Source organism: Xenopus tropicalis, chromosome 5, assembly GCF_000004195.4.
Source record: "Xenopus tropicalis strain Nigerian chromosome 5, UCB_Xtro_10.0, whole genome shotgun sequence".
Classification (NCBI taxonomy): domain Eukaryota; kingdom Metazoa; phylum Chordata; class Amphibia; order Anura; family Pipidae; genus Xenopus; species Xenopus tropicalis.
This window is the reverse complement of record NC_030681.2, coordinates 128400754-128418828: the sequence shown is the minus strand read 5'-3', so window position 1 is coordinate 128418828 and position 18075 is coordinate 128400754. Positions and strand designations below refer to the sequence as shown.

General features: G+C 39.4%; 1 protein-coding gene across 1 annotated transcript; it reads right to left on the bottom strand.

The window, feature by feature from the left end:
- Positions 1-1823: 1823 nt before the first annotated feature.
- mrps22 (mitochondrial ribosomal protein S22) lies at positions 1824-7159 on the bottom strand. The gene is made up of 8 exons (XM_002933344.5): positions 7009-7159; positions 5182-5345; positions 4928-5092; positions 3615-3758; positions 3442-3525; positions 3196-3341; positions 2232-2334; positions 1824-2146 (listed from the first exon to the last, which is right to left on the bottom strand). The coding sequence occupies exons 1-8, from the start codon at positions 7088-7090 to the stop codon at positions 2054-2056; spliced, it is 981 nt and encodes a 326-aa protein (XP_002933390.2). The 5' UTR covers positions 7091-7159; the 3' UTR covers positions 1824-2053.
- Between the last annotated feature and the right edge of the window lie 10916 nt (positions 7160-18075).

The window sequence follows — 18075 nt, the reverse complement described above, 5'->3', positions numbered from 1 at the left end:
GCATTGTGCATTCATACTGGAGAATATAGCAGTATAGAACATTTTAACACGCATTTCTACAGTCCATTATAAATAAAATATTACATATGCATGCAAGTCATTTCATTGTCCTCTCATCTCTGCATTTTAGTACTAATAATAATTACCACAAATAAATAAATATACATATATATATATATATATACACACAGTATTGAAGTTGGGTAATCAATCCACAATACATTTTATCCCATATTTGTTTTATTGGGTTGAGATCAGAGCTCTGTGGTGGTCAGTCAAATTCTCCCACTGCCAAACCTATTCTGTATGGACCACACTTTGGGCATTATTGTGCTGAAACACTACGGGCTTTCCTCAAACTGCTGCCACAAAGTAAAAAGCACATAATTGCTTTCACTGGAACCAGGGTCTCAGCCTTTCTTCTAGCACCACCAAACCCAGTCATCTGGTAAAGGTTATGCCATTCCATGCAAAGCTTGGCATTGCACATGGTGCTGCTTCACTGTGTAAAGCTCTTGAGGAATAGGCTTTGTGCTTATGTTACTTCCAACAGTTTGGAAATTGGTGGTTTATGTCTGTGTTTGTGTGGCCCTACCACATTATGGCTAGGGTTTAGTAGGGTGCAGACTCTGTCTTCTATTTTTTTCAAATTCTCTTTATTGAATTTTTTAAATAATTCGGCAGATTATTTGACAAAGAAATAACAAATCAGAGAAAGTAGTTATACATTTTAAAAGACGGAAAGGTAAAATCACTAGGGAGGTGCCAAAATATTAGGCACCCCCCAATGATTGTAACCTTATACACCGGGTTGGTGCTCCTGTTAGGAGAAAACCGCACCAGCTCAGGGTAGCTGCGAATGAGCAATTCCTGTGATTGTACCTTTCCTTCTCCTTTTAATAACCATTGATTAACTGAAACCAACATATGACCTGTTTTACTTACTTCAGACTTTTTATCAACCGGGCCCGGCAAGTCACCTGTATTTGTATGCCGTGCCTGACCTGCACACCTCTTATGTTACGAAGAAGCAAAAGTTCAGCCCAAACCCACCTTACCCCCCATCACTACTACGTTGCACCTATACAGTTTTACAGTGACAAACTTATATTATGCTGCTATGTTGAAAGTGTTCACTATTAGCCATCCTTTACATGGTTTTGTCTTTTGGGCACAAAGTTCTTTTCCCCAGTGCATTCCCTTGTGGTTTTTCCTCATTTTATTTTCTACTCTGACCTACTTACCCCTTTTTTCACCTACTTCTATGTTGGATACTCCAAATCCTAGCCTTATTTGTCAGGATTCAGATGAATACCAAGTGCCTAGCCAAATCAAATCTGATCCCTTAAAATCACATGGCTTTACACCATAGATTACACAAATTGTTTTTTTTTTTCATGTGCATACTCCGCAAGTTATGCTTATTTGAATATGCAAATCACAATTCAGTTCAGGATTTGGACAAATCCTTTGTGGAATTTTCAGTATTCAGCTGAACCCACAAAGTGCATTTGGCGTATCCCTAATACTCTCATCATGGATTGAATCTTCTCCTTTCAGTTTCTTACACTTTTGCAACCATATTCCCTGTTTTCCTACTGGCAGTCCTACTGACTAACTAGAAATGCCTAGGCTAATTGTTATTGCCCACTTACTAGAGTCGGGACATGACTCTCCTTTTTGCCTGTATCAAAGTTGGATCAATGACCGAGCATCAGCTTCACCATCTATATATGGCACAGTTGCCCTTTATCAAAACACCAATCACGATTCGGTTTGGCCTATGAAAAGCTTGTGGGTACATACTGAAACAATAACACTTCATAGCAGCAATAAGCAGCTGAGTTTAATAAGTATCTTTAGACACAAAATTAAAGACAAGGTAAGCTTGGATATTGTTTATAATACACATTATTATACAGCAGCTTCTTCCCCTTACACATACAATCTGCCATTGCCTTTCCTTTTAGAAAGAATGCACAATTGGAAGAACTTGGCCCTTTGGTCGTGACAAAGAGTGTTGTGGGAATCAATATGAGTCACTATTTCACAATCAGGATGAGGCTGCGCCACTCAGAGATTGCTGATACGCTTGCAGAGCCAGTTCTATGTATCTGGGTTTCTGAGACTCCATCTTCACATAGATCTGCAAAATATTAACAATTAGGCAAGTTAGCAGCCCCCAGCGTCAGAGTAAACTATTTGGTACATGTAAGCATGCTCACACTCACCTTAATCAGCTCAACCCCATCAGCTCCCCTGGACTCTTTTGCACACTCAGAGTCTGGGTGCAACATGTGATACAGTCGCACCAAATTTATGGCATCATCCAACCTAAAATGGAAAGACACAGTTGCCAATGTTTTTGCTGTGCTGGGAATAATGGAGGGAAGATGAAGAGGGCCTTGCTAGAAAGAAAAGCCAATCGACACTTCACAGTCATTTTTTTGGTTGCTGGGGACAGGGACCCCCTGATATATATATATATATCAGGGGGTCCCTGTCCCCAGCAACCAAAAAAATGACTGTGAAGTGTCGATTGGCTTTTCTTTCTAGCAAGGCCCTCTTCATCTTATATATATATATATATGTATCGGATCCCTTATCCAGAAAGCTCCGAATTACGGAAAGCCCGTCTCCCATAGACTCCATTTTAATCAAATAATTCAGAATTTTAAAACCGATTTCCTTTTTCTCTGTAGTAATAAAACAGTACCAACTCCGATATAAATAATCCTTATTGGATCTAAAACAATCCTATTGGGTTTTATTAATGTTTTATTGATTTTTTTTTTGTAGACTTAAGGTATGGAGATCCAAATTACGGAAAGACCCCTTATCCAGAATACCCTTGGTCCCGAGCATTCTGGATAACAGGTCCTATACCTGTACTAAAAAATGAAATACACTGCTCCTATTATCTGGAAATCTATTATGCAAAGAGTTCCAATGCCATTTTCCAGATGATCAAAAGAATGGCTTTGCCACCAATATGGATACTTGCAGCTTCATTACAGTAAATTGTTGCACTCTACATAACAATATAGTTAGGGGCACTGGTTGAGCCGTGTTAACAAAAGGGGCAGCAAAAAGATTTTTCTATCGCGCCCCCTGCACCAGTACTTAACAATGATCATGAAAAATTCACTCTGCCTTAATAACAAAATCAATAATTTTTATATATCCAGCACTTACATGTCTCTTTGGATCATGTCTATGAGAAGCCCATCTATTTTCTTTCGGCAACACAGATACCAAGCCATGCCTCCAAAATGTCTGGTGGAGCGCAATAAATCATATTTGCCATGCAGTTCAACATCCTCATATGTGTGGTGATGCACCTGCAAGAAGCCCCCCAAAAAATTAGTAAATACAGAATAACAGACATAAATAAGTAACAGTTTTGGGAACCGAGCCACTACCCCGCTGGGTGAAACCTACTCTGATATACTCAGCAGAATCGGGATCAAATTGGACCAGACATCGGTTCAGAAGTTCCTCGTGTCTATCCTGTTTGAACAATATCTGTAAGGTAGTAAGTAAATATTTTTTTAAAAACCAGGCTCAATTTGTAGGAAACATGAAAAGATCAATGAGGTGAAAGACTGAATTACCTGCATGTTTTCTGCCTGAAAGACAGGGGGAGGAACTAGCTTGCGGCCTTCATGAGGGAAGTAAACCTGGATCATTCGGTCTCTCTCCTCCCACGTGGCCTTCCGAAGGACACCATTTGGCTCTCTTACCACTATGAATCGTTCCTAAGGGCACACAATTAACCTACCATCAACTTCTCTTGTGGAATGTAACAATCAGTATGGCATGTTAATTGTGTGGTTTACCTTTAAATTAACTTTTATTATGATGTATAGAATACTATTCTTAGACAATTTTCAATTGGCTGTCATTTTTTATTTGTGGTTTTTGAATTATTTTGATTTTTGTGCAAAAATTCTCCGGTTTGGAATTTCGGCAGCTATCTGGTTGCTATGATTCAGTTTAACCTAGCTATACAATTTCACTTCAGTTGCACATTACCCCTGTGTTCTTACTCTATTCCATCTAATCTCAAGATGAGAGTACAGTTACATGGTTACAATTTGAACGTGTATAGTTAGTGTGGACGGTGCTAGCTTTTTCTATTTTCATATTCTTAACCTAGCAACCAGGCAGTGGTTTGATGGAAAGAAAGGAATATGGATAGAGGTGGGCCTGAATAGAAAGATAAGTAATAAAAAGTAACATTGACAACAAAAATGTAGCCTCACAGAGCATCCCCATTTGAAAACTGGAAAGAGTTAGAAGGCAAATAATTCAAAAACAATAAAAAAAAAAAAAGATCAACTGAAAAGTTGCTAAGAATAGGTAATTCTATAACATACTAAAAATTAACCTGAAGGTAAACCACCCCTTTAATGGGCATTAACATATTCTCATGGCACATCACATTAAGACAAGTTACACAAAACACCCAGGGCTATGGTAGCAATAAATGTCTGTTAATCTTACGATGCCCCCAATAGCTCCCCATCTTCTCTTATGCCGATTCACAGCACATGCTCTGAGCTGCTATTACCTCAAACTGAGGGTCAAAATAGAATACAAATATATTATACATGTACACACAGAATACAAGGCTGGTTAGTAATGATGTAATCTCACTTCCTGCTAATGTCTTGATGAACGCAACTTCTCAACAACTGCCCAAAGCACATTGAGTATGTGCAGTGTAACCGACATTCCAAAGATGGGGCAACAACATTTTGAAGGCCTGGACCAGTGGTGTTTGGCAGGATTGGTGCACATCTGAAGTGTTAAGCTCACTATATAAAATCACAGCATTTCTAGGACTTGGAACACCAAAGTGGACCTACATGGCTATAAATCAAGTAAAATCTATTTCTTATTATTGGTCTCTGTGTTTACTCACGCGGTGAGGGGTGCTGTATGTAATATCTGTGAAAACATATTTAGCAGTCTCTACATCACACAGAATTGTATCTTCTGCCAAAATGCTGTCAATGGGTTTCCTCTCATTCAGCACTGGTGGCATCTTAAGGCATTTCTCAGCAGCCAAAGCAGCTTTCTGTACAGTCTGGGCAGAAACAACACAGAATTAGTGGCGTTGGCTTTGTTTTGGGGGAAAAGACAGGGAGATGACCACCAGTTAGCTGACAAGCTCACCTCTTGATACTGTTCTTCAGTTAACAGCTTGTATGAGGGTGGCTTCAGCTTCTGTTTAATTGGCGGGAAGACTTTTTCCAAATTCAGCCCAGTCATTTTTTTCAACAGACTCTGTACTTCTGGATCTGTGAACTGAGGGAGGCTGGATGCAGAGGAACATGGAACTGGGAGAAAGAATAAACACACAAGAATCACATATTATTAACATACGTTATGAAACTAGAGAAAGAGAAACTGTAGCCTAAACATAAGTGGGATTCTGCCTTATTTAACCACAAATGTAATAAGCTATACCCTGGCAGCACTGTACAGTAAACTACAGTGTATACAGTGAACATGCAGATTACCTGTAAAGAACAGTAACCAATACACAAGGTAAACAGGGCCTTGGCCAAAAGAGCTTGCAATCTCTTACAGCACAAACATTTCTAGTTTGTAGTTTTCAAATGCTTTGCTGCTGAGTCACTATCTGCCTATAAGAACACATGTGCCTAATTCCTATTCTGGTAAAATCAGAGGTATTTAAACACCTGCAGATTTCCCTTTAAATTAAACTGACAACCAATGTCAGTTCCCTCATTGCAGAGCATTAACATTCACTTCCAAGATTATCCTGTTTTGTGTTGCAGGTTGCCCCTAATGTCACCCACTGCTAATGGGTTGGGAGCCTCTGTTATACATATATTAGGATCAAGGCCACCATCAAGGGGCACATGGCAGGAATGTTGTCAGGGGTCTGGTCAAATTTTATGGGTAGTGCAAACTTATGTAACTCGCTTAACTTACTTGGAACCCTACTGATCTTACTTGGAACCCTACTGATCTTACTTGGAACCCTACTGATCTTACTTGGAACCCTACTGATCTTACTTGGAACCCTACTGATCTTACTTGGAACCCTACAGATCTTACTTGGAACCCTACAGAACTTACTTGGAACCCTACAGAACTTACTTGGAACCCTACAGAACTTACTTGGAACCCTACAGAACTTACTTGGAACCCTACTGAACTTACTTGGAACCCTACTGAACTTACTTGGAACCCTACTGAACTTACTTGAAACCCTATAGAAGTTGAGTATCAAGCAATGACAACACAGAGACGGGGCTGGTGAGTGTGTCAGGTTTAAACTTAGCACAATCTCCACTGTCTCCCAATAAACTGACTTAATAAATGGAACTGTTCATATGAACTACTTATTGTAGAGTAACATCAGCTGTTTATATTGGGATCATCTATTTACTGAAATATATGAGTGTCTCTAACATTAACTTTTTAGCAGGAATTGACTGGTTATTGGGCTCCACAGCAAAATCACTGGGTCCCTAAACTTTGGGAACAAGGCATTTCCCATGAATATATATATATAGCTTCTGCTTAGTCCCACTGGGCCCCCCATTGGCCCCCAGCAGTTGGAGGGAATGTTTCCTCTATAGTTGCACCCCATGTTTGGCTTTGTATTATAGTAGCTGTGGTTGAAAAAAAAAATATCCCTCAAGTTTAACCTTTTGTCCTACTAAAACTACCTGTTACTTGATATTTTGTATAGTGCTTACAAGGGCTGGGTATAAATGTTGCTAGCATGTGCTTGTTCTTATAGATACGTGATCACATTACTGTGACGATTTAGTCCATTAAACGGCTAACAGGGAGGAAAGAATTAAAAGAATTAAAAACTAAGTGCATACATTGATGCTATATCTCCCAAACCTCATATATTAGTAACTCAGACAAACATTCCAGCAAAGCACTTCCATTATGTCAGGTGTCACATGACTTCATTAATTAGCATTCTTAATTAACAGGCACATTGTCACAACTCACCTCCTACTCGTAATGTTCTCCTGGCGGTCACTGTCTCCTTCCATAGCCGCTGTCTCAGTAACCATCCCATGCGTGCCGCCATGTCCGCGACCTCTTGCTAATCTACTTCCGCCACTCGGCGCAAAGCACACCGGGAAATGTAGTCCTCCGTGAAACGTCTAGCGGATATCGCTTGAGGGGGTGATGTTGAAGTGTGAGGTGGAAAGTGGCGCTGGAGTAGCATTTCTTCGTCTTATAGCAATGAGTGTAGGGGTTAAACTTAGGGAGAATGCTACTGCCCCCCAATAAACTGAATTACTAATAAGTACAATATAATATAAGTAATATTACAATATTAGTTAAATAAGACAGTGCTCCTTTATAAGACACAGATGCTGAGCAGCAGTAGGTAGAGGGGACTTATTGTCCCTAGGGCAGGGGTCAGGAACCTTTTTGGCTGAGAGAGCCATAAACACCACATACTTTAAAATATAATTCCGTGAGAGCCATACAATATGCTTGGCTGCGGATGCTGTGGGGCAAGGTAGGGTGGGTCCCAAGGATGCCGGATGCGGATGCAGAGGAGGGCGTGGCCTGTGCTTGGCGGATAGAAGCAGTGTTCTAAGATTGTAAGCTCTTTTGGGCAGGGCCCTCTTCACCTCTTGTATTGGTTATTGGTTGCTTTATATGTTACTCTGTATGTCCAATGTATGTACCCACTTATTGTACAGCGCTGCGGGATATGTTGGCGCTTTATAAATAAATGTTAATAAAGGCTTAGTACACGTCTTTTATCCGCCAAGCGCAGAGGCAAGGTAGGGTGGGTGCCAAGGATGCTGGATGCGGATGCAATGTGGAGGAGGGCGTGGCCTGCGCTCGGCGGATAGAAGACGTGTTCTAAGGCTTAGAACACTGCTTCTATCCGCCGAGCGCAGGCCACGCCCCCGTTATTTTTTTTTATTAAAGATTTGGCAGCGAACCAGATGCAGCCATCAAAAGAGCCACATCTGGCTCCTGAGCCATAGGTTCCCTACCCCTGCCCTAGGGAGTGATCTGATATAACATGGAATGTGTTGCTATATAAACCCTTCACTTTGAGGGGACATATAAGTGTCTAGGAGCTTTTGAAAAGTCACACTTACATTTGATTGATAAAATGAGGGAAAAAATAGCGGCACAATGGATTTGTTCCCACCATTGGAGAGATGTAGCGGATTTGCTTTATGGGAAATCTGAATTCTTCAAAAGGCTGGTAACTGGTTTATGTAAAAAAAATAGGTTATAGTTGACCTTAGCTTTGTCTCAGACTTTTGCTGAATGTAGGACTATTGGGTGGCATTGAGTATTGAATAAAGAACCGCCAAAATGTTTCTCAGGGAGACCCCCACTAAAGAATCTTGCTCTATAGTGACCCAAAGTGGCGCTTTGCTCATTGTGGTGCCAGTTTACTACTGAGCCAGTTGAGCAGCTATAAAGTAACACGTTCAGTTAGGAATGGCGAGACCCCCTTTGTATCGATTACGATAAGCAGAAAAGTTCTGCTTATTCCTATTCCATGCAAATTTAACAAAAGCCTTCTGTATTTTATGGACTTTGGAGGTGTGAATGGAAGGGTACAGCACAGAAATAATAACAGAGGAAGAGCAGATATTTGATGTGCCAAGTCTCTTCTTAGCAATGACAGTTTTAGTTTCACCCAGGACTTTTGTTCACTTTTCAAAACTTTCTGGTTCAATTAAAGGAATACTGCCATGGTAAAACATGTTCAGTCACACTTTACTGCTGCGCTGCAAGCTGGAATGATGTCACCCCGACCTATCCCCCCCCCCCAACCCCCAGCAGCTGATCAGCAAAACAATGGGAAGGTATCAGAATAGTACTCAACAGTTAGAAATCCAAGTCCAGCTTGGGACTCCTCCAGTTACATGGGAGTAGGAGGAAACAATAGGTTACCTGAAAGTAGTTCTAATGTGTAGCTCTGGCTCCTTCTGAAAGCTCAGACTCAGGCACAATGCACTGAGATGGCACCTACACACCAATATTACAGCTAACAAGAATACATTTGTTGGTTCAAGTATAACATTTTAAATGGTAGAGTGAATTATTTTTATATAAACAGTGTAATTTAGAAAAAAAGTACCCCATAAAAATCACAGAAATGACAGAATCCCTTAAGTATAATTGTCAAGTGCCAGTGTTGTAGAATGACAGAATAGGTTCACCCCTAGATGTTTTATTGTTTTGCTTTGCCATTTAAGTTGATCTTTAGTAACTTCTTAATATGTTGAAGAATATTTATATTGAGAGCTGTAGATTTGAAGGGGTTAACCTCCAAACCTAATATTTGGTGAAAGTGGCCAGCGTTTCATATAGGTGTGGGAGAAAAGTCATAGGATTGGACAGCCTCAATAAGCTAGGGGAATTTTTGACAGTTTATCCTATATACATATAAATGTGTGTGTTTGATTTTTCTAACCTCAGTTATATGAATATAGAATATGGCTGAAAGTAGAAACATTAGTGATGCATTTACCAAAGGCTGCCAGCAGATGTCACTCTGACCCCACAGGAATAAAAGAATACTGCGTCTATTTAATGAGACTTGGTTTTCTCTACTCTGCCTGTATGAAATGTGACAAAGGCTAACACAGTGTTGCTAGGTTGGTGTGTGCTGGGCCCCCTTTATCAATCATTTTCATCAGTGATATAACATATAACATATACAGCAGAGTTAATTTAGTTTAATTGTGTGAGCAATAGCTGGAGTACCCAGGCAGACCCCAACATTGCAAGGCAGTCATATTAACCGCTGGGTTGATCTTGTACTTAACAAGTGTGGTTCTGTCCTAAGCATGGGGAGAGCTACAGGTCTGTCACTAGTTTGACAAACAAGTGGATCTTTCACTGACTACTTGAGGTGGGCAATATCGGGCTGATCCAATCATTTGGCCCCCAGGCAATGATCAGATCATCAGTTGGGATGAGGGCCGCATTAAAGTACTGATGTGGTCCTCATTCTGGCAGAAATATCAAACCTGCCCCCTCAATATGGTGATGATTTGCAGCCAGATATTGTTGGGCAGGCCTGTCGGCTGGTAACATATATGGACCAATAAGCTTTTATCGGCCCATGTATAGCCACCTTAAAGGTGAATTCCATCACAACAATAATCCCCAAACTGTAGGGTAGACTATCCTAAATAGTTGGGATGAGAGTGGCAACAAGTGTCACTTAAATTGCATACTCATTTTTAACACCATTCTGTGACACTTAATATCTCTAGCACATAATCAACCATTATAATGATAATTTTAGTGTATCTGTTTAGGCTGCCTTGGGCTGGGATCAGTCAGGCAGGTCTCAAAATCCCTGATGTTTAGGGGGAGCTTTATCAATGTTCGAGTTTCATTTTTTTTCATTATTTAAGTATTCTAGCACTAAAAAAAAACTTGAATTCAAATTATGTTTTAAAAACTTTATTGACTGGTATTTATTAAGTGCAAAATGTAAAAATTCACCATCTTCAAGCCAATGAAGCCAATGGGAGTTGTCCTAAGCAAAGTCAAACTATATTTTCAAACTCACATTTTTTGAGTTTGTAAACCTGAAAAATTCCAGGTATTCAAGTTTTTTACTTGAATGAGTTTTCCTTGTTAATAAATAATCAAGCGTTTGATATGCAACTCGAAAAACACTCGAATTCACCAACTCGAAAATTGATAAATAAGCCCATTAGTGTACATCAGGATTGTATTTTGAAATTATGCCTTTAAGCATTTCATTCAGAACTTGATGGTTTCCTTTACAGGGCCCTTGACTACACATATTTTGATTGACCTATTACCTAAAAGCTGATATGTCACACTGAAATATGTTAATAAATTAACTGCTGTGAATTGATTGTGATTTTTTACATTTGATTGTGATTTCCGAATTAGAACTTTCACCAGGATAACATATCTAAAGTATAACATATCTAACTGTGGTGCTGTCAGATTCACTACTAATTTAATTTCTTATGGCCTTAAATGCCTTCTCATAGCGCTGATTTCACAATGTCACTGTTTCTTTTAATTTGTCTATATATTATTAATCTGAAACAAGACCATAAAGTCAGTGTTAGTGCATTACAGTCGTAACAATGATCTTGTTGCAGAGCGCCTCTCCCAGCAGAAAATCTATACAGCATTCCCCACTCATGCTCCGCAGGGATGTCCCTCAGATGGATCTGGGTTCTGCTGCTGAGTTCTGCTCTCCTAGCTCATACTGAGGCTAACAGGTAAGACTTCATTATTGTATATATGCTAGATTTTCAGCTCTTGTGTACTGAGCCATCTCAGATGTTTGCCAGTACCTATGATTATTATCATTTCAGATGAAACATTGACTGGATAACACAGAGCCACAATATTTACTCAAGTTATAGTTTTATTTTATCTGCACTACAGGAAATATTTGGTGCTGTTAAAATGGTTTGTAGTTATAAGTGTGATTTATCTGGCAGGGAAAGGGTCAATTCTTGTTCATGTTGCTGCACCACAACATCAGCAAATAAGGTTAGATATTAAGTTCTGAATTTATGAAAGAAATGTGTCTAGACACAGGCCAATGCCATGCCTGTCAGTGCAGAGACACAAAGGAATGGATAGGAACACATTGCCTTCTCTCTGCCTGTGTTTTCAGTCCAGTGTGCCCTTGGCCCGAAGTTCGTCTCTTCTAGTGTAGAAAATGCAACTGCGCTTTTTGTACAAACAATCCTCATTACGCCCTGTCCGACTGCTGGAGGTAAGTGGGAAAGCGGATTGGTAGGGGCAACAACAGGTCTGCAGTTAAGTCATTAAGAGTAAATGGAATTTGGGCAAATTATAACTGACTGTTGCTTGACAGCATCGGGCGCTTGCTGGCATTTTCCTTTCAAAATCAACAGGTGGAGCTACAAAATGTTCGGGCAACAAGGTATAACTAAAACCTTACAAAGGATTAGGATACAAGTGTTAATGAGGATGGCTGTGGTCACCCACCCTGTGGCATATATCCTGTCAGACTCTTAGGCTTGGGCCCAAAATGTTAGTTTTTACCATAGAAATTTGGTTTGAAAGAATGCTGATTGGCAACTTGGAAAATCAGTTTGACCAATGATAACTGTTATTAGTGAAACAGCTTGCCAAGCTCCCCTGGGGCGTGATAAGTGGAAGTCTCACATTCTGACACAAACCTACTTTTCATTGGAAATTTTGTACCAAAACCAGGCCTATTCCTTGCCATTGAATGAAATGACTCGCTAGAAGCAACATTAGAAAGAAAAGAGAATTCCGTAGAAAACATTATTACAGACATTCTGTAATAATGAATCATATAGTGCTCAGTAGCATATTATAACTGATATAATGAGAATGTAACTGTTTGTGCCACCTACACAAAGTGGCATCAGATGTGGTCATACGTCCCTAGCATAAGGAGATATGCCCTCCGCACCTCACCTGGCCGCTGGCAGTAACCATAATGCCCGTACCGAGAGGATCCTTTTCAGTGCACTAAAGATGAAAGCTCCTTTCTCCTAACCTAGAGGGGTGACCTCTTGTTTTTTGTACGTTTCTGTGAATAAGGAGACCCCTTGAGATATGTACGTACTGACCTCTAACATATGTCACGCGTTACCAGATCACCTTGCAAACGCCTCTCTCCAGAGAAAACAAACCCAATTCTGACAGACTTTACTCATAACTTACATTTTCTATTCATTATTAAAGGGATATTTTCACCAAACAATGTCCTCTTTTAACTCTTTTTTTAAAAACAAACAGCTCTACGCATTTGTCTCAAACATCATATAATGCTCATTATATAAGTATCTATTAGCTGAATGTTTAAGGCTAATGTAACCCAAAAATAAAATGTACCTAATGGTAGAAAATTGGATTCTAAGTAATTCTCCAATATAGAGTTATTAAAAATATTTTTTGTAAATTGCGTAATTGTAAATGTAATTTCAACTTAAAGCAGTGCCTGTCTGTCCCTTGCTATTCTCTGTGCTGATTGTTTTTAAAACAATGTAGCAGAAGCCAGCTGATGCCTTTTCTGGAGGAGAACTGACTTGTACTACATTGTTTTAAGTGTCAGAACCAGAACAAATATTGATTTTAACTGTAATTCAATGTACAAATAATTGTAAAAGCATGAATGTATGTATGTATGTCTTTATTTATAAAGGGCTGAACAGAATAACAATAGACAAATACAACAAAAGAGGGGGTCATCACAATAACAGATAAATACAAAGTATGATAATAAATAAAAATAGATACAAGGTAAGGTTGTGATAAAAAAGACAAGAGGATAGAGGTCCCTAGTCCCATAGAGCTTACAATCTAAATGCATGCAATGAATGCATAATAGAAAGCATCTAAAAAAATTCTTTCTTTAATAAGTTATTTTTTGGCTTGCATCCCTTTTAAATCTTTGCCCCCTGGCAAACTGGTGGGTTTGCAGTATGTCACTTCCCCTGATGTAATACCTTTGGCAGGGAAAAGGTTAAGGCTGCAAAACCAGTAGAAATGGTATATTTAAACCCAAATCTGTGAACACCAATTCCCGGGGTTATGGTAAAACCTGTGCAATATCCTGGAGGGGGGCTGGGGAGATGTTCTGTTGGGTGAATTGAAAAAGGACAGCACTTTAGGCTCATTGATTCTCCAGGGTTATCCATAGGTACCTATGTCTTGGGCATTCCATCTGTGCCTTTCAGTTAGATCACTGGTAAAGGTATATGATTTTGCAACCATAAAGCATGCCAGTGCTGCTGCTTCCTGTCAGGAAGGAAGTAAAGCTTGTCATTTAATTACTGCAAATAGCAAATCAAAAATTATTTGTACCTTTTATCTATGAGGTCTACCTGAACCAGTGTTTTTTTTTTGAAGAAACAGACAATGTGTTAGGAACTGTAGTAAATTGTCTGTACCAATATGGATCACTTTAAATGATACCATTGACTTCAGACAGTGATCCTTTTTTAACAGGCGGCCTTTGTCACATCTGACAAAGGGTACATCCCAGGCAGAAATCCCAGGCAGAAATCTTGTAAAGTTGCTTACAGTAAGCTGGCAATTATTGTGAGTATACACATTCTATTGTTATACCCTGTCTATATTTAGTTTTTGAGAGGTAATAAGTATAGTTCCCCTTTAATTTAGATCTTTTTGACATGGAAGAATAAAGGAACAGAAGGAGTTAAGATATTGCATGTGGGACAAGAAGAAGTAGTAGCAGGGAGGTTGTTAGAGAAATACTAAGGTGCTAAGTTAAAAAGAAGGCATCATTCAAACCATTTATACAGTGAATGTGAAAGCAGGGGCACAAGGATGGCAAGTGATGTTGCCAATTCTGATTTCCCATAAATACCGAGAACCCGGCTTCAGAGTGCAGGCCCTGAGAGTATGGAGCCAGCTCGCCTTTTGTTTTCAGACTGTTGGCTCTGGCGCACACTAATACAGGAAAATGCGTGCAATCTGATATGAAGTCTTGTGGGTTTGCTTTCCTGGGCAATATGAAACCACAAGGTCCAATTTTATTGAATCAGAAATTATATATACCTATTTTTTTTTTTTTTTTTCAAAAGTGAATACGGTTAATTAAAATGTATTTGTTTAAGCTGAACACTTTCATGGGTGAAAGAAGTGATATGTCAGCAAAACGGTACAGGGAAAAAATGATATGTATATGTTTGTGTCAGTGATTGAACTTTATTAAATATGGGCTAAAGCTCCTGAACAAGCATTGGCCTGCTAGTACTAATTATAGTGGCACTCTGGCCTTACTCAGCTTCTCCTCCCAGCAATGGACTAGTCCTGTATTCACAGGGATTTTCACAGAATTTAGTCCATGTTGGAGTCTTTTTGGATGGTTGCCAGTCATGAGCACTGGGATAGCACAATAGCATGCTTATCATATTTACTTAAGTTCTATCTGATGGCAACAGTTTGGAAGTTCACGTGATGAGCTGGAATGGGTCACTGAGCTTAAGGCTAAGGTAAATTCCTACTTGGGCAAAACTGATTTGTGTCTGACTCCCTTTTACTATTAGCCCACTGTTCTGCAGAATGGTAAATTTCTTGTAGATATGATACATGTATTAACTTCTTATAGAGGAAAAAAAAAACTTTTTTATATACTGGTATGTATAGTCGGGCAATAGCCTGAAAAAAATGGGTAATACCTCCTATGATTTAACTAGTAGCTGAGGAGACTCCACTGAGGGCCAAGGTTATAGTTAGAAGGAAGTGGGCCTTTTGCAAAAGTCCCAATTTTCCATTTTCTGATACGATGTGTACTTTTGGATGCAATTAAACATACAGTAATGCGCCACCATTCTTTATTTTTTAAAAGCAAATACAGAATGCTACAAAGAGGGGCCAGCTTGCTGCTAGCCCTGCCCACAGTGATATAATGCTCATGACTAGACAGCTCTTGCAAAAGTGTCTCCAGCAAGAAGGTACACACAAAATGAGTGAAATGTGTAAAGGTTCTATAACTGGTCAATAAGTAAATTATTGGCACTTAACACTTTTCTCTTAGTTAAATTGATGCATTATTAAAGCTGCTGTATTGCATTGCATTGCACTTACAATTACCTTTTAAACAACTGGGATAGACCTTCTCTAGGACTTTTTTGATCTTAGATCTTTGTGTATCTCTTTCAAGGGTCCATTGGCTTTGACTGTAGAGACTGGGCAAGGAAAGGATCTGTTGATCCTAGTGTCTCTGTACAGTTAACCCAGGAAACATACAGCTAAACTGTTGAATGGAGGTAGAATCTGAATAAACATCAGAGTAGAACATGAGATTTTATGCGGGTAGTTGTAGGGCGCTATAGGTGGGACGATACAATGTACATGGATATTAAGCAATAGGATCATGAGTGGAGAGTAGTTATACAATGCTATATAGAAAGTACAGTGGATTCTTGCTGAGAAGCAGGAGGGATTATAAGGAACAGTAGGAGGTACCTAGACTTCAAACAATCACATGTACTTGATCAACCAGACATTCCTCTCCATTTTTCTCCGCAGATGCTTCAGGATTTCTTTCCACACATCCATAATTCTGATGCTTACGAGGTGCAGGCTCCACCATTTCTTTTTACAAGTGAAATCTTTAAAACCCTCAACTTGTTGATAAAGATTAGAGCTAATGAGGTCAGGATCCATTATCTCCTCTCTCTCTGAAACACTAACAACCTGAGCCAGTCTCTGACGCTGCTCAATTTGCCACCATGTGTTTCTCCTTTAGATCAGATCTGCAAGAAAAATACTGAGAGAATCAGGATCAGCTGACATTAAACCCCAAGGCTTTCACCTTACAAATCCCACTGTACATTTATCCAGCAGGAAATCCAGATCTGCTTAATGTGCCGCAACATTTAGGGAGTCAATCCTGGCTAGAACCAGTGAGTACTGATACTAGAGAAATGTTTCAAGTGCTTCATACCATAGGAAACCAAATCATAATTGCTAGTAAAAGTCATGTGCAGCCTCCCCCCCTGTATTATTTTGCAATATATATCAAATATCTTTCGAAAATCAGGTTACACGCTATTTATTGGAAACCCCATGAGAATGGGCTGTGTGTGTGCTTTTTTTTCTTCCTGCCCACAAGAGTTTTAATAATAGAATACCAAATAAAGCCCTTAGAACTGTCATTTAGGTACTGAACTGATTTCTTTCATAAAGTTACCAGCTGAGCCCCTTGGCATGCTATTTTAGCAGCTCCAAATAAGATCCCTAACTAGCGTGCTAATATTTTTGTTATGGTTGCATTTTATATTAGGGCAAAGCAAAGAACTGGCTGTGTGGCTTTTAAAGTTGCACCTAAATTAAATGATTTAGATTAGTATTCATATAAGGATAATGGAGTGTTTTCAGGCTTTCTTTTTGAATATTTACAACAAACCAAATACAACCACATCCAGCACAAAAAGGTATATACCAACTCACCAAAAGTAGAACGTGGGCCAAGTGCACCAGCATCAAATCTTTGGCTAAGGGTGCAGAAAACCATACCCATCAATGTCAAAACAGGGAAAGAAGAGCATTCAAAAAACCACAAAGATCACCATGAAAAATAAGTTAAAAACAAATTAAATTTACTTTTCTTTTTGAGTAGCTTAAAACAGTGGCAATCGCCTTGCAAGTGCTTTGGGGACGTGATCAGCAAACATAGGGGTAGGTGCTGCTCCAAATCTAGGTCTGTTTGAAACTTTTGACAACAAAAAAGGTAAATCTTTGTATTAAAGTGGTAGTTCATCTTTAAGTTAATTTTTAGTATGTTATAGAATGGCTGATTCTTAGCACCTTTTCATTTGGTCATCAAACCACTGCCTGGTTGCTTGGTAATTTTGACCCTAGCATCCAGATAGCTGCTGTAATTCCAAATCCGAGAGTTGATGCACAATAAGTGAAATCATTTAAAAAACACAAATAATAAAAAATTAAAATTAATTGCAAACTCTCTACACATATTAAATGTTAATTCAAGGATGAACACTACTTCAAGGACCATTACTAAAACAACAGGTAAAAGACAACACATTGGTATCAATGTCCCCACTAAGCCGTGTGCTTGCACCACAAAAAACTGTTTAACTGTGTGCACAATCTATTTTGTATGCACAAACATTATTCATGCTTGGAGCCACCATAGTACTCTTCTGCTTACACAATAAAAAAACAGTATAAAGATCATTTTTACCTCTAGGTAAATAGAGGGGATGCTGGTGGAGATATGATCCCTCCTCTTTACTCCCCACTGATGTGACCACACTGATTACATTTGACACCCAGAAACCCTGTACACCAAATATTTATGCCGTGCAACATCCTACTGACTGAGAAGAAGCCCTTGTCTGTGTTTGACCTGTTGTAGTTCTTGGACTCTGTACATCACTATTAATGGGAGAGGAGCTGAATTTGTGTACAGGTCATGCTTTCACCCTGCAATTATAATCACTGGGGGCTGCCTAACAACTTGCCTCCCACCCAGGGTCGTACTGAGGGGTGCAGGGCCCACCAGGGCTCCCGCCCCAGGGGCCCAGC

Coding starts and splice junctions, on each gene's coding strand:
- mrps22 (XM_002933344.5), bottom strand. CDS start 7,090: ATGGCGGCACGCATGGGATGGTTACTGAGACAGCGGCTATGGAAGGAG. Junction 5,346..7,008: donor GAGAACATTACGAGTAGGAG/GTGAGTTGTGAC, acceptor TCTTTCTCCCAG/TTCCATGTTCCTCTGCATCC. Junction 3,526..3,614: donor TTCAGGCAGAAAACATGCAG/GTAATTCAGTCT, acceptor ACTACCTTACAG/ATATTGTTCAAACAGGATAG.